This window comes from Chiloscyllium punctatum, chromosome 3 (genome assembly GCF_047496795.1).
Source record: "Chiloscyllium punctatum isolate Juve2018m chromosome 3, sChiPun1.3, whole genome shotgun sequence".
NCBI lineage: Eukaryota > Metazoa > Chordata > Chondrichthyes > Orectolobiformes > Hemiscylliidae > Chiloscyllium > Chiloscyllium punctatum.
Genome location: NC_092741.1, coordinates 24,045,626 through 24,062,417, shown reverse-complemented (window position 1 = coordinate 24,062,417; position 16,792 = coordinate 24,045,626). Strand labels below are relative to the sequence as shown.

General features: G+C 47.3%; 1 protein-coding gene across 1 annotated transcript in view; it reads left to right on the top strand.

Moving 5' to 3' along the window:
• The first annotated feature begins 3,799 nt into the window (after positions 1-3,799).
• The window catches only part of rsph9 (radial spoke head component 9), a 63,478-nt gene continuing 50,485 nt past the window's right edge, over positions 3,800-16,792 (top strand). The window contains exon 1 of the mRNA XM_072550819.1: positions 3,800-4,237. Coding sequence (XP_072406920.1) covers positions 4,011-4,237 — 227 coding nt within the window. The 5' untranslated portion in view covers positions 3,800-4,010. The remainder of the gene's footprint in view (positions 4,238-16,792) is intronic.

Below are 16,792 nucleotides of genomic sequence, written 5' to 3'. Positions count from 1 at the left end.
AAAAGATAGTTGCGACTGTTTTTTTTTTCGCATGCCATTGTGTGTGTTGAAAGGGTTATATTTTCTGTTTTGGAGATTTTTTGAACACAAATTAAGTGGGCCCAAGAGGTGATAACAATCAAAATACCAGAGGAACCTACTGGTAGTCAACTTGTTGACAGCCGGCAGAGGGAAGGGCATTTACAATCACTCAGATCAAGGGATAGATATGAAAGGAAGAGAGAAAGAGGAGTAAAGAGAAGGAGGAGACGCTGACTGCTCTCTATTTGAAGTGGTAATTGTAGAATAGATGTTATTAATTTAAGCAAGAAAGTAAATGAGGCCTTTTGATGGCAGGGGCATGATGCGGGTAAGTGATGGGCATCAAGATGGTAGGTGTTGATTTGATGCGCTGACCATCCATAAAGGGATCAAAGACAGTGATTACGGAGTTCAGACATCCGATACACTGAGAAAGCAACATGTGGAATTAGGAAACCGGGAGCATGGGGGAAGCACACTTTTTTTTAATAAAAAGAGAAAACAACATGCAGGTTCCACAAACACAGACATTGCAACGTGTTTATAACAAGATTAGAATAGTCTGAGGTGAAGGATGGTTCAGGAGTTAAATTACAGACTGACTGCGGAGGTGGTAGTTGCAAATAATGAATTAAGAGAATGAATTGGACTTGTGTAGCAGCCCAAGCTTTCTTACAATGAACTTGGGAGAATTTGCTTCATTGTCTTACATCCCAGGGTGTTTGTTGAGGGATCAGGAATGGTTGAAACACTAAGGAGACATTGCTTATCTACAAAATATCTTTTACATCCACAGGACAGCTAACTACTAACAGGGCCTTGGCTGAACACAGTATCCATCAACAGCTCCCCTCAGCACCAGAGAGTCAGTCTAGAGTTTGTGCTTGGGTCTCTGAATTGGGGCTGGAAACCAGGACAGTCTCAGCTGCAGTTACAAATCATAGAATCCCTACAGTGTGGAAAGAGGCCATTCAGCTCATCAAGTCTGCACCAAACCTCCGAAAAGCATCCCACCCAGATCCCTACCCTATCGCTGTAATCCCACATTTTACCATGACCAAACCACCTAGCCTGCACACCCCTGGGCACTATGGATAATTTACTATGGCAAATCCATATAACCTGCATATCTTTGAGTCTGGGAGGAAACCCATGCAGGCACAGAGAGAACGTGCAAACTCCACACAGAGAGTCACCCAAGGGTGGAATTGAACCTGGCTCCTGGGCACTATGAGGCAGTAGTGCTAACCACAGATCATCCTTTGCTTTTTCTCTTTAACAGGATCGACATTCAACAGCATTACAGCATCATGATCATTTGTTTGTACCAATTAGTCCCGACCCATTAAGTTAGTCACAGATATTTGGGCAATTCAGCCAAATAGAACCACGGCTAACATGTATCATTTGAGATGACGATACAGCGGCTGGGGATTGGCAATAAACTACAGATTCTCAATGCTGCATCCTTCCAGCCAGATGAGATGGTGGATAACTAATGGTATCTAATCCGTTGCTAAATGGGAAAGGTTAATGTCTGCTGCTAATGAAGTGGTTAACAGATGTCAGTTGCAGGTTGTTGCTTTGGTGTTTGTCCTTGTTGCCAAACTGCTGTAGCCATTGATCACATACTAACCCACTGATAATGTTGCATTTTCCTGTGGCATTGACTAATATCTCCTAGGTGAGCATTCATTTCACACTTGCAAGCATCTTCAAAGCAGGAGATAGGCAAACATTCTGGAGGCTCCCATCAGACTGGAAAAGAATGACCCTAATTCCTATTTTCAGGAAAACGAATGAGACGGAAAGCAGGAAAACTACCAACCAACTGGCCTACTGTCAGTTAAAGAGAAAATTCTAGAATCTATTATCAAAATGTCTACAGGAGGGCACTTAGAAAATCTTAATTATGTAAGACAGAATTAACAATGATTTGTGGCAAGGAAATAATGTTTGCCGAATGTATTACAGTTTTCTGAAGGAGTAAAAAATAACAGGGATAAGTGGGGGGAAAGAAAAGCAGTATACTTTTTAAATGGAGAAAGATTTCAAACATGGTGGTGCAGAGGGGTCTGGGTGCTCTAGTATGTGAATCACAAAAATTTAGTATGCACGTACAGCAAGTGATTAGGAAGGCAAATTGAACATTGGTCTTGATTGAAAGGCAAAGGAAATATAAAATTAACAAAGCTTTGCTGCAGTTGTACAGGATGTTAGTGAGAGGACCATGCACAGTTTTGGTCTCCTTACATTTGAAACTGTTCAGAGAACGTTCACTTGACTGATTCAGAGGATGAGGGAGTTCTATTTTGAGGACAGATTGGGTGGGTACCCACTGGAGTTTAGAAGAATGACAGGTCATCTTACTGAAACATAGAAGTCTCTGAGGAGAAATGACAGGTTAGATGCTGGTGGTTCCTCTTATGGGAGAAACTGGAACCAGGAAGTTTCATATTAAGAGCCTCCCATTCAAGAGGGGATTGAGAAGTTTTTTTTTCTTTCAGAGGGTCATCTGTCTGTTAAATTCTGTTCCCCAGAGCACTGGGATGGCAGGGTCATTAAGTATTTTTGAGGCTGAGCTAGATAGATAGCCAAAAATCTAAAGTTTTAGGGGGTTGAAAAGATTGTTGGAGCCATGATCAGATCAGTCATGATCTCGACAAGTGCACAGCAGGCTCAGCTAGATGACTGGGCCACTCCTGGCCCTAAATCGTATGTACATAGAGCTTTGAGACCCTACTGGTCATTTGGCTCTGGATACATCATTTGAGAGGCAAGCCTGCCTGAGCCAGTCTGATTGCTCTGTTTGATGACTGTTGAAATAGTTGGGGGAATTATGCCCATTGAGAGGTGTGCTTCTGTGTTTACTAGACTGATTCCTGGGATGGCAGGACAGATATATGATGGGAAACTTGATTGGTTCGTTCTATACTCACTGAAGTTTAGAAGAACGAGGCAGAATCTCACATAAACCTGTAAAATTCTAACAAGATGAGACAGGGTAAATGCAGGAAGGATGTTGCCAATGATGGGCAGTCTAGAACTACCGGTCACAGACGAAGGATGTGGGGTAGACCATTTAAGACCAAGATGAGGAGAAATGCCCTCATTCAGAAAGTGATGAGCCTGTGGAATTTTCTGCAATAGAAAGAGGTTGAGGCCCAAAGAGTTGAATGTTTTCACTAAGGTGTTAGGTAAAGTCCTTAGGGCTAAAATGATGGAAGTTTATGTGGGATAGAGGTTGGATGGTCAGCCACGGTTGCAGAGCCGTCTCGAAGGGCCGAATGGTCTACTCCTGATGATACTTTCAATGTGAGGGGTACAAAACGCACCATCAAGCCTGGCAGAGGAGTTCAAAATCTTTGTTTGGTGGCGGTTCTTTCAACAAGGAGGGGAAAACTAGCATCTTAGCTCCAACCACTGCCACTGCCCCCAATACACACAACCACACAGAGTTAACCGGGGGTGGGGGGGGGGGGGGGGTGGGGTTGTATGCCTCCTGATGCAGGTTGCCTGGATCCAAGAGTTGGCTAACATTTTCCAATGGGGAAATTGAGATCCCCATCACCATGAAGTATTTACAGCATACAGTATATATATATATATTATATATACAGAGAGAGAGCAGCATCCAGCTACAGAGCAGCGACCTACCTGGTCGAGAGACAGAGATGTGGTGGAATGGGAGGGAGGGGGTTGCTGCCGCGCTGACCTCTCACCCTTGCGTCGCCCGGCAACAGTAACCTTGGAAGCGACGCTGAGGAGAGGCGGGTTACCCCTGGCAACCGGGAGCCGGCACGCGGACGGGGACCCGCGGGGAGCCACACAGGGGCACATACGGGGACCCCCGGAGAGCCACACAGGGGCACATACGGGGACCCCCGGAGAGCCACACAGGGGCACATACGGGGAGACCCGGGGAGCCACACAGGGGCACATACGGGGAGACCCGGGGAGCCACACAGTTGCCCAGGGCCCCGGGCGCCATGCAGGCCGAGTACCTGCACCAATACCTGCCACTGGTAGCCAGTACCGGCCTGGTGCTGAGCCCCGAGCAGAGGGCCACGCTGCAGGTCTCCCTGGAGATCGTCAAGAAGAACTACAAGTTCAGCCGGGTCTACTTCTGGGGCAAGATCTTGGGCCTGACCGCCGACTACTTCATCGTGATGGGAGTGGAGACGGACGAGCTGAGGGGCAGGAAGAGCCTGTACAGGTGTAACGGGCCGGGGTGGGGGAGGGGAATGATGGGGGTGGGGGAAGGGGAATGGGAAGGGGAATGGGAAGGGGGGGAAGGGGAAGGAGGGGGGGAAGGGAGAATGGGGATGGGGTGGGGGGGAAGGGGAATGATGTGGATTGGGGAGAGGAGAATGGGGGGGTGGGGGGAGGGGAGAATGGGGGGGTGGGGGGAGGGGAGAATGGGGGGGTGGGGGGAGGGGAGAATGGGGGGTGGGGGTGGGGGGAGGGGAGAATGGGGGGGTGGGGGGAGGGGAGAATGGGGGGTGGGGGAGGGGGAAGGGGAATGATGGGGTGGGGGAGGGGAGAGTGGGGGTGGGGGAAGGGGAATGATGGGGAGGGGAGAGTGGGGGTGGGGGAGGGGGAAGGGGAATGATGGGGTGGGGGAGGGGAGAGTGGGGGAGGGGGAAGGGGAATGATGGGGTGGGGGAGGGGAGAGTGGGGGTGGGGGAGGGGAAGGGGAATGATGGGGGTGGGGGAGGGGAGAATGGGGGGTGATGGGGGTAGAGAGATCATGATGGGGGAGATGGGGGAATGGAAGGGTAGGGGATATGGAGATGAAGAGATGAGGGTGGGGATGCTGGGATATGGGGATGGGGAGAGAGAGGGTAAGGATATGGAGATAGGGCAGAGGGATGACGATATGGGGGGAGATGGGATATGGGGAGTTTGGGTAGATGGGGGAATATAAGGCTGGGGAGGTGGGGATATGGGGGTAGGGGTAATAGGGGATATGGGGATGTGACATTGGGGAATGGAATATGAGGTGGGTGACTGGAATGTGAAGGGGGATTTGGGGTATGGATGTAGTGAGGTATGTGGATGTACGGATGCATTATATGTGGTATGGGTGTTTGGACCATGGGGGTGTGAAGTATGAGGTACAGGTGTGTATGGATGTGAGGGGGATTGGGGTATAGGTGTGGGTGTGTTCAGCAATGGGGGCTGTATGGGAGTGAGGGTTATGTGGCTATAGGGTATGGGGATGTGGAGTATGGGTATGGAGGGATAGGTGGGTGGAAGGATATGGGTGTTTTGCGTATAAGAGTGTGTGTATGCGTGGGGCAACTGGATTGCGCATGTAGATGTAGGGCTGCCTGAGATGTTGGGGGGTGGTTTGGGCTGTAGGTTGGAGGTGGGTTGGAATGTAGGGTACAGAGGGCTATGGTGGGGTTGGAGCAAAGAAAACACCTGCAGTGAGGGACTCAATGCGTATTCTCCCTACTAACTCTTAAATCCTGAATACTTCAAACACTAAATGCAGCTAAAAGTGAATATCCTGAAGACTGTGCTACCTGCCCAGTGCCAGGATTAGGGACATCACCTTAGGGGTGGAGAAGAACTTGGGGAGGGATCCAGCAGTTGTCATCCACATTGGTGCTAATGACCTTGTTAAGACTGAAAAAGAGATTTTGCTGATAGACTTTGATAGTTTAGGAGCTAAATTGAAAAGCAGAACTCCCAACTGGATGACTGGAACTGGATTACTACCTGAGCCAGAGGCATAGGGTAAAAAAAGTCATGTGTCAAATGGCTTTCAGTTCATGGGGCACTGGTACCAGCACTGGGTAGAAGGCAGCTGTTTTAGTTGGATGAGCTTCACTTCAACCATGCAGTGACCAGTGTCCTGGTGAGTCGAATAACTTTTATCTAGAGATTAGTGGGTGGTGGTTTGGAAGAGGAGAAACGTAGGCTTACAAAGCAAGAGAAGATAACAGCATTAAAGGGCAGCTATTTGGATAATGGTACATAGTAAATAGGGTCAAAAAGGGAAATATTGGTAAAAAAGCAAATTGATCAGTCTTGACGACTGCATATACTATTCAGAACAAAATAGATGAATTAATCACACATTACATGTTAACAAGTATAATCTTATAGCCATTACACACATGAATACAAGTAGATTAAAGTTGGAAACCAAATATTCAGGTGTATGTAACGTTTTGAAAGGACAGATGTGACTATGCTGCTCCTTTAACAAGGTTATATTGTCCTTGGTTTTTTTTCAGAGGGGTCTTAATGCAGAGGTGCCAAAATTTAATAAAGACTACAGATATTGCCAAAGTTAATCAGATAAGGCTTTCAGGAAGTTTTAAAAAACACTTGTGCAGTGAAAGAGGAGGGACCTATTCTCCCAGCTCAGCTTTACTCTGGTTTGGTTTGGTTTTGGCAGTTTGGCTGTTCAGGCAAGCAATCAGTTTTTGAGGCTGCTGTTCAAAGACACAGATCCATGGAAGAAGGTGTTCCATGCTGAATCTCTCTGCCATCTCTCTCTCTCTCTGTCTCTACTGTAAGACCCTGTGTTTGATTTTTCTTTTTTTGCCAAGTAGTGTTTATGGGGATTGTTGCAGGAATTTGGAACAGCATCATTAGGTTGGGATAGTCTGTTGAGTTTTCTGATAGCTAAAGTTATTCTGTATTCTGTTCTTTTTTGTTTGTGTTTCATTTGGTACTTAAGTAAATTCTATTTTGTTTAAAACCAAGGGATTTTGACCAGCTGCTTCACTCATGGAATATCCATTTTACATCTGCTCAAAACAACGAGAAAAGTTAGGGTGTGGGCTACCTTCTTGAAATGCGTTGAGAGGGTCTGGCCTGGTCTATAACACAGGCAGGAAGGAAAAGATAGTGGGATAGCATTGTTGGTACAGACTGGAATAAGTACGATAGCAAGAAATGGTCTTGAAACAGATGTTCAACTCATGGTTGGAGGTAAGTAATGAAAAGGGAAAGAAGATACGGGGAGGAGTAATCTCTAGGCCTCCGAACAGTAGCTATACAGTTAGACTGAGATTAAACCAGGAGATAATGAGGGCATGTAGGTGACTTTAATCTGCATTTTGATTGGGATTTGATTGCAATGTGTATGGTGCTAATGTTACTTGCCTCTTTTCTTGGATATTGTCCAGATCTTGCTGCATATGGTCATGGACTGCTTCAGTATCTGAGTTGCAAATAATGCTGAACATTTCCCAATCATTGGGGTGCATTCCCATTTAGATCTTATAATTAAGCAGCAGGGGATGGTTGGGCCGAGGATGTTACTTTGATATCCCACTGCTTTAGGCAAAACATTGCCAAAATAATGGATGCTGTCCAAGATGACAAAGTCCTGTGAGAAATGTCATTTTTGATTGTGGTGCCAAATATAATCAGTATGTTTATTTGGTTATATTTCCTATATTAGAGCTATTTGGAACTATTTTATATGGAGATTATTTTAATAGCACTAGTCAGCCCAAAATGCTGGAAAAATTGCTTAGCCTGTCTGGCCCCATGATATCATCCACAGAATATAGACGATATGGCTCACTGATTCTGGCAGTTTGCCATGACCTACAATAATTTTGGGTTGAATGCACATCTCTCAAACAATAATGAGGAAGAAATTTCTAATCAGCAGTGTTGTTTATCCTGAGGCAGATTTTTGGAATGGGAAATGGAGGAGAGGTAAGGAGTGAGTTGTTTTGCAGAGATATACCATGGTGCTGCAGCAGAGAGTCATAGAGATGTACAGCATGGAAATAGACCCTTCGGTCCAACTCATCCATGCTGACCAGATATCCTAAATGAATCTAGTCCCAATTGCCAGCACTTGGCCCATATCCCTCCATGCCCTTCCTATTCATATTCCCATCCAGATGCCTTTTAAGTGTTGCAGTTGTACCATCCTCCACCACTTCCTATGGCAGCTCATTCCATACATGCCCCACCCTCTGCGTGAAAAAGTTGCCCTTTAGGTCCCTTTTATATCTTTCCCCTCTCACCCTAAACTTATGCCACCTAGTTCTGGACTCCCCCGCCCCAGGGAAAAGACTTTGTCTATTTATCCTATCCATACCCCTCATTATTTTATAAACCTCTATGAGGTCACCCCTCAGCCTTCGATACTCCAGAGAAAACAGCCATAGCCTATTCAGCCTCTCCCCATAATTCAAGTCCTTCAAGCCTGGCAACATCCTTGTAAATCTTTTCTGAACCCTTTCAAGTTTCACAACATCCTTCCGATAGAATTGCATGCAGTATTCCAAAAGTGGCCTAACCAACGTCCTGTACAGCCGCAACATGACCTCCCATACTCAATGCTCTAACCAATAAAGGAAAGCATACCAAACGCCTTCTTCACTATCCTATCTACCTATGTCTCTACTTTCAAGGAGCTATGAACCTGCACTCCAAGGTCTCTTTGTTCAGTAACACTCCCTAGGACCTTACCATTAAATGTATAAGTCCTGCTAAGATTTGCTTTCCAAAATGGAGCACCTCACATTTATCTAAATTAAACTCCTTCTGCCCATTGGCCCATCTGATCAAGAACTCTTTGTATTCTGAGGTAATCTTCTTCGCTGTCTGCTACACTTCCAACTTTGGTGTCATCTGCAAACTTACTAACTATACCTCATATCCAAATTTTTTATATAAATGACGAAAAGCAGTAGACCCAGCACCGATCCTTGTGACACTCCACTGGTCACAGGCCTCCAGTCTGAAAAACAGCCCTCCACCATCACCCTCTGTCTTCTACCTTCGAGTCAGTTATGTATCCAAATGGCTAGTTCTCCCTGTATTCCATGAGATTTAACCTTGCTCACCAGTCTCCCATGGGGAACCTTGTCGAATGCCTTACTGAAGTTCATAGACATAAAGCCCACCGCTCCGCCCTCATCAGTCTTTGTTACTTTTTCAAAGAACTCAATCAAGTTTGTGAGACATGATTTCCCACACACAAAGCCATGTTGACTATCCCTAATTAGCCCTTGCCTTTCCAAATACTTGTAAACCCTGTCTCTCAGGATTCCCTCCAACAACTTGCCCACCGCCGACTTCAGGCTCACCGGTCTATAGTTCCCTGGCTTGTCCTTACCACCTTTCTTAAATAATGATACCACGTTAGGCAAGCTCCAGTCTTCTGGCACCTCTCCTGTGACTATCAGTGATACAAATTTCTCAACGGGGGCCCAGCAATCATGTCCCTAGCTTCCCGCAGAGTTCTAAAGTACATTTGATCAGGTCCTGGGGATTAATCCACCTTTATGCGTTTCAAGACATCCAGCACTTCCTCCTCTGTAACATGGATATTTTTCAAGATGTCACCATCTACTTCCCCATATTCAATATCTATAGCAGTTTGGCAGAGATCGCTGTTTCCGGGGACAACATATGACACCATTGTGTTCTGTGCACGCGCACGCAGAGATCTCTGTTTCTGGGAACGGCGTACCACGACATTGTGTTCTGTGTGTGCACACACACAGATCGCTGTTTGCAGGAACAATGTACCTTGATGTGTTCTGTGCTTGCGCACACAGAGATCACTGTTTCCAGGAACAACGTACCACGCCATTGTGTTGTGTGCATGCACATGCAGAGATTGCTGTTTCCGGGAACAACGTACTTTGACGTGTTCTGTGCACGTGCACACAGTGATCGCTGTAGCTGGAAACAACGTACCATGGCACTGTGTACTGTGCATGCACACGCAGAGATCACTGTTTCCGGGAACATCGTACCACGACATTGTGTTCTGTGCATGCACATACAGCGATCGCTGTTTCCAGGATCAGCATACCATGCCGTTGTATACTGTGCATGCACACGCAGAAATCACTGTTTCCGGGAACAACATACCACACCGTTGTGTTGTGTGCATCCACACAAAAGAGATCTCTGTTTCCGGGAATGGTGTACCACGACATTGTGTTCTGTGCATGTGCGTGCAGAGATCGCTGTTTCCGGGAATGGTGTGTCACGTTGTTGTGTTCTGTGCATGCGCACACAGAGATCACTGTTTCTGGGAACAACATACCACGAGGTTGTGTTCTGCGCACACAGAGGTCACTGTTTCTGGGAACGGTGCACCACGCCGTTGTATTCTGTGCATGAACATGCAGAGATCGCTGTTTTCTGGAACGGCATGCCATGACATTGTGTTCTATGCAGGCACACGCAGCAATCTCTGTTTCCGGGAACAACGTACCACGACGTTGTGTTCTGTGTATGCGCACACAGAGATCACTGTTTACGGGAACAACATACCATGATGTTGTGTTCTGTGTATGCGCACACAGAGATCACTGTTTACGGGAACAACATACCATGATGTTGTGTTCTGCGCATGCAGAGATCACTTTTTCCGGGAACGGCGTACCACGACGTTGTGTTCTGTGCATGAGCTCGCAGAGATCACTGTTTACGGGAAAGACTTATCACATTGTGTTCTGTGCATGCGCACACAGAGACCACTGTTAATGGAAACAACGTACCACGACATGTTCTGCGCACGCAGAGATCACTGTTTTCAGGAACAACGTACCACGCTGTTGTGTTCTGTGCATGAGCACGCAGAGATCGATGTTTCCAGGAACAGCGTGTCACGTTGTTGTGTTCTGTCCATGCGCACACAGAGATCGCTGTTGCTGAGAACAACGACCACGCCATTGTATTCTGTGCATGCGCCCACAGACATCACTGTTTCTGGGAACAACATGCCATGACGTTATGTTCTGTGTATGCGCATGCAGAGATTGCTGTTTCTGGGAACAACTTACCACGCCATTGTGTTCTGTGCATGCGCAGACAGAGATCACTGTTTACGGGAACAACGTACCATGACGTTGTGTTCTGCACACACAGAGATCACTATTTCCGGGAACAAAGTACCACGCCGTTGTGTTCTGTGCATGCCCACGCAGAGATAACTGTTTCCGGCAACAGCGTACCACGATATTGTGCTCTATGCATGCGCACGCAGAGATCGCTGTTTCTGGGAACAACATACCAAGCTGTTGTATTCTGTGCATGCACACGCAGCAATCGCTGTTTCCAGGAGCAGTGTACCACGCCGTTGTGTACTGTGCATGCACACTCAGAAATCACTGTTTCCGGGAACAACATACCATGCCGTTGTGTTGTGTGTATTCACACAAAGAGATCTCTGTTTCCGGGAATGGTGTACCACGACATTGTGTTCTGTGCATGTGCGCGCAGAGATCGCTGTTTCTGGGAATGGCGTGCCATGACGTTGTGTTCTATGCATGCGCACACCGAGATCGCTGTTTCCGGGAACAACATACCACGCTGTTGTGCTCTGTGCATGCGTACACAGAGATCGCTGCTTCCGGGAACAACGTACCATGCCTTTCTGTTCTGTGCATGCACACACAGAGATCTCTGTTTCAGGAAACATCGTACCAAGTTGTTGTGTTCTGTGCATGAGCACGCAGAGATCGATGTTTCTGAGAGCAATGTACCCCGACGTTGCGTTCTGTGTGTGCACACGTAGAGATTGCTGTTTCCGGGAATGGCATACCACACCGTTGTGTTCTGTGCATGCGTACACAGAGATCGCTGTTTCCGGGAATGGTGTACCACGCTGTTGTGTTCTGTGCATGAGCACGCAGAGATCACTGTTTCAAGGAACAACGTGCCAGGCCGTTGTGTTCTGTGCATGTACGCGCAGTCATTACTGTTTTTGGGACTGTTTCTGGGAACAACATACCATGACGTTGTGTTCTGCGCACACAGCGATCACTGTTTCTGGGAACGGCGTGCCACGACATTGTGTTCTGTGCATGAGCTCGCAGACATTACTTTTTCGGGGAAGGCTTATCACATTGTTGTGTCCTGTGCATGCGCAGACAGAGATTGCTGTTTCCGTGGACAACGTACCACGACGTTGTGTTCTGCACACGCAGAGATCACTGTTTCCAGGAACGGCGTACCACGACATTGTGCTCTGTGCATTAGCACGCAGAGATCGCTTTTTCAGGAAAGGCTTATCACGCCATTGTGTTCTGTGCATGTGCACACAGAGATCACTGTTTACGGGAACAACGTACCACAGCGTTGTGTTCTGCACGTGCAGAGATCGCTGTTTCCAGGAAAACATCCCATGCCGTTGTGTTCTGTGCATGCACACACAGAGATCACTGTTTCCGGGAACAATGTACCATGCTGTTGTGTTGTGTGCATCCACACACAGAGATCGCTGTTTCAGGGAACAATGTACAACGACATTGTGTTCTGTGTGTGCGCACACAGAGATCACTGTTTCAGGGAACAACGTACCATACCATTGTGTCCTGTGCGTGCACACGCAGAGATCACTGTTTCAGGGAACGATGTACCACGACATTGTGTTCTGTGCATGCGCACACAGAGATCACTGTTTCCGGGAACAACATACCACAGCATTATGTGCTGTGCTCAATCATTTGAGCATTCTTTGGGCTGGCTTTTAACCCTCTGTCCTGCAAGTGCTTCAGGACTAAGCATAGTGCATCCTAATGTCTTGGTTTGGATTCAGAAGCCAGGATGATGTCATCGATATATTGGAGTATCGTAGTGCCGCGGGGCAGGTTGATCTCCCTGAGTACCTCACTCCTTACATGGTGAAAGATGGCTGAACTATTTTGGAATCCCTGGGGAAGTCTGGTCCAAGTATACTGTTTATCCCTGATGGTAAATGCAAACTTATCTTGGGAGTCACAATGGAGGGGCATAGACTAGAATCCATTCGCAATATCCAGTACAGTAAAGATTTTGTGGGTCAGGGAGAGTCCATTTAAGATTGTGGATGGACTGACGACTATAGGGTGTAATTTAGGAGTGATCCTGTTTAGGGCGGTATAATCAATTGCGAGATGGTATCTTCTGTCAGGTTTACTGACCGGCCATGTGGGGGAATTAGTAGTGCTGGTAGTCTCTCAGAGAAGTCCCCTCTCCACTAATCCTTTCACAGTTTCCACAACTGCCCTTCTGGCTCAGGTTTTATGGGGTATTGGCGGTGTGGCATGTGTTCCAGACCCTCCAGGACTATGGGGTCGATTTTTATCAAACCTGTATCTAATTTAGTCTCCGCCCATACCCCTAGGACAGAGGTGCAAATGGCACCAAAGCCATTATCCTCGAACTGCCAATCACGTCCCATAGAGGAGGAGACTTGGACGGTGCTCAAGTGGCTTGCATAAGTCTCCAATATTTCCTTTCTCCCATCGGGATGGGGCCAGGTTAATTCACCCTTTCCACAGTTTATAAGGGCTGTGTACTCATTCATTAAATCATTTCTCATAATAGTTCCTCCATTATTTTTACGCACATAAAATCGCATCAGAATATACAGGTTATTGATTTCTACTAGACTGGTCTCAAGTACGCAGGGGATCATTGTCCATTAATCCCCTTCACATAAATAATTTTGTTAGTTATGGGCAAGGATAGGTCAGTAATAGATATGGAGGCTCCTGTGTCCACTAGCACCTCACACTGTCTGCCCCTACCATTGCAGACACATAAGTCCTTCTCTCCTTATCACCTGTACCCATGGGGGCTGCCAGATGTCAGTCCAATGTATTCTTGGTGTTTGTTGGTTTCCAAACAAGTGTCTTCAGAGTGGCCCCTATTGCCACAGTAGTGACAGACAGAAGTGGGCTTCCTCCCCCTACAATCCCGAACAATGTCGCCTATCTTGCCACAGTTGTGACACATGGGTCTTGATTTTGTCTTTGTGACGACGGCTAGGTTTTCCTGCTTTATGCACACAGTTTTCCTCCTGTGTCCTTCTTAACGCCTGTTATCCATTCTACCAGGGTTTCATAGTCTTGGAGAACGATGACCCCCATTTTTAAGACTGCCTCGTGTGCGGGAGACAGCCTGTCCTTGAAAGCCTCAATAAGTGCCCAGTCAGAGCAACCTGTCTGAGAAATCCCTGAGAATACTTGGTAGACCTGAAAGAGTAATTCCCCGTATTCAGAGGTGCCCTCCCCCTTCTGTTCTTTGGTGTTATTTTTGCCCCATTGGTGGGCAGTTTCCCCAGAACACGCTGGATTTCAGCCTTAAGTCTGCCGAAGGGCTCCTTTATATCTGCCTTAATACGGGTACCCTGGGTCCGTCTGCTTCTCCTATAATCTTGACTTTGTTGCTGTGGGACATCGGCTATGTCAGACCCGTCAAATATTAGACGCCAATTGTCCCAAGGGTGAGCAGCCCGCACCAGTTGATGGATATCCCTTAAATGTATTGGTGGCCCACCCAGATGGTATCTAATTCAACCCACAACTTCGCATTGTTACTGCGGGCCTGTAAGTGACCCAGGGAAGCTAGGATCTGCTGCAATTCACCTGGTGTAAACGGCTTAAATTTTGCATATGCGTTGGTTCCTTCCCCACTGCGAGTTACTGGGGCTAAGTTAATTTCCTCACGAGGGTGTTCCGATGGTTCAGGTGATGTGATCAGGCTCTTCTGGGTATGATAAGGTGGCAATGAACCCCATTGACTATCCTCCAGGAACTGATTTTCCTATTTCAGTTCCCTTAGTTGGGATTGAAGTATTTGTTTTTCCTCGGTTCATTTCCTTGTAGATTCCAAACTCTGACCTATGAGGCCAGCCAATTGATGGGCCAAAAGGACACCTATTTTCTTAGTCTTATCTTCCTTTTCTCCCAGGAGCCAATTTTGCTGTTGATCTAGGGTCTGGGATGGTTCCCATCCAATCTTTGTCATCTGTCTATCATATACTGGTTAATGAGAGACCCGGGGGTCCCCATTGATCTCCCTGTCCTGCCACAACACTGATAGGTTTATACTCACAGATCCTCTGTTGGTCGATCGCGTTTACCCACCAGCCACGATGGCTGCGTGTTTTCCCACCAGCTGCATCTCACCCTGAATTGTTCCTATCGGAGTCCGGCGATGCCTGTTTGAGGGAGTGATCATTTTCCTGTATCCCGCTTATTTAATCTAGGCCTTTATCTCAGACAGGAACAATCATACTGAGTATGACTCAACTCAAAGGCCACACAACAAACACGGGGCGGCACGGTGGCACAGTGGTTAGCACTGCTGCCTCACAGCGCCAGAGACCTGGGTTCAATTCCCGACTCAGGCGACTGACTGTGTAGAGTTTGCACATTTTCCCCGTGTCTGCGTGGGTTTCCTCCGGGTGCTCCGGTTTCCTCCCACAGTCCAAAGATGTGCAGGTTAGGTGAATTGGTCATGCTAAATTGCCCATAGTGTTAGGTAAAAGGGTAAATGTTGGGGAATGGGTGGGTTACGCTTTGGTGGGTCGGTGTGGACTTGTTGGGCCGAAGGGCCTGTTTCCACACTGTAAGTAATCTAATCTAATCACTCTCTCATTCACTCTTACCAGATCAACAGCTTCTGTAATTTGACCTGCTTTTGTCTGATATCCTGCCCCAAATCCTGGGAAGTGGCCACCATACCCAGGACAGTGAACAGGACTCTGCTCACACTGCCAATTTGTTGTAGTAAAATTAATAAAACTCAAATTTAGAAGCAAGTCAATCAAATTTATTAACTCAAAAGCTTTTAGGAGAGGCAGCGTGATTCTGACCCTAACTGCAGGACTTGACCACGTCGTCTCTCTCAGAACAACAAGTATAGCAGTTTTTATAATCTGGATGATGTTTACAAAAAAAGCCCAAGAAAGACAGTTTCTTGTGTTCTGCGCATGCACACACAGCGATTGCTGTTTCCGGGAATGGCGTACCACACCGTTGTGTTCTGCGCACGCAGAGATCGCTGTTTCTGGGAACGGTGTACCACGCGATTGTGCCACAGTGATCTCTGCATGCGCAGAACACAATGGCGTGGTACACCGTTCCTGTTGTGATCTGCGCATGCAGGAACGGTGTACCACGCCGTTGTGTTCTGCGCATGCAGAGATTGCTGCATGCAGGAACGGTGTACTACACCGTTGTGTTCTGCGCATGCAGAGATTGCTGTTTCTGGGAACAGTGTGCCACACCATTGTGTTCTGCGCATGCACAAGCAGAGATCGCCGTGTGCAGGAACGGTGGACCATGCCATTGTGTTCTGCGCATGCAGAGATCACTGTATTGCAGGAACAGTGAACCACGCTGTTGTGTTCTGCGCATGCACAAGATCGCTGTTTCCGGGAACGGTGAACCACGCCATTGTGTTCTGCGCATTCAGAGATTGCTGTTTTTGGGAATGGTGTACCACACCGTTGTGTTCTGTGCATGTAGAGATCACTGTATGCAGGAACGGTGAACCACGCCATTGTGTTCTGCGCATTCAGAGGTTGCTGTTTCTGGGAATGGTGTACCACACCGTTGTGTTCTGTGCATGTAGAGATCACTGTATGCAGGAACGGTGTACCACGCCATTGTGTTCTGCGCATGCAGAGATTGCTGTTTCCAAGAACGGTGTATCACGCCATTGTGTTCTGCGTATGCAGAGATCGCTGTCTCTGGGAACGGTGTACCACGCTATTGTGTTCTGTGCATGCAGAGATTGCTGTTTCCGGGAACGGTGTACCACACCATTGTGTTCTGTGCACACAAAGATTGCTGTATCCAGGAATGGCATACCACACCATTGTGTTCTGCGCATGCAGAGATCACTGTTTCTGGGAACAATGTACCACGCCATTGTGTTCTGTGCACACAGAGATTGCTGTATCCAGGAACGGTGTACTATACCATTGTGTTCTGCGCATGCGCATGCAGAGATCACTGTATGCAGGAATGGTGTACCATGCCGTTGTGTTCTG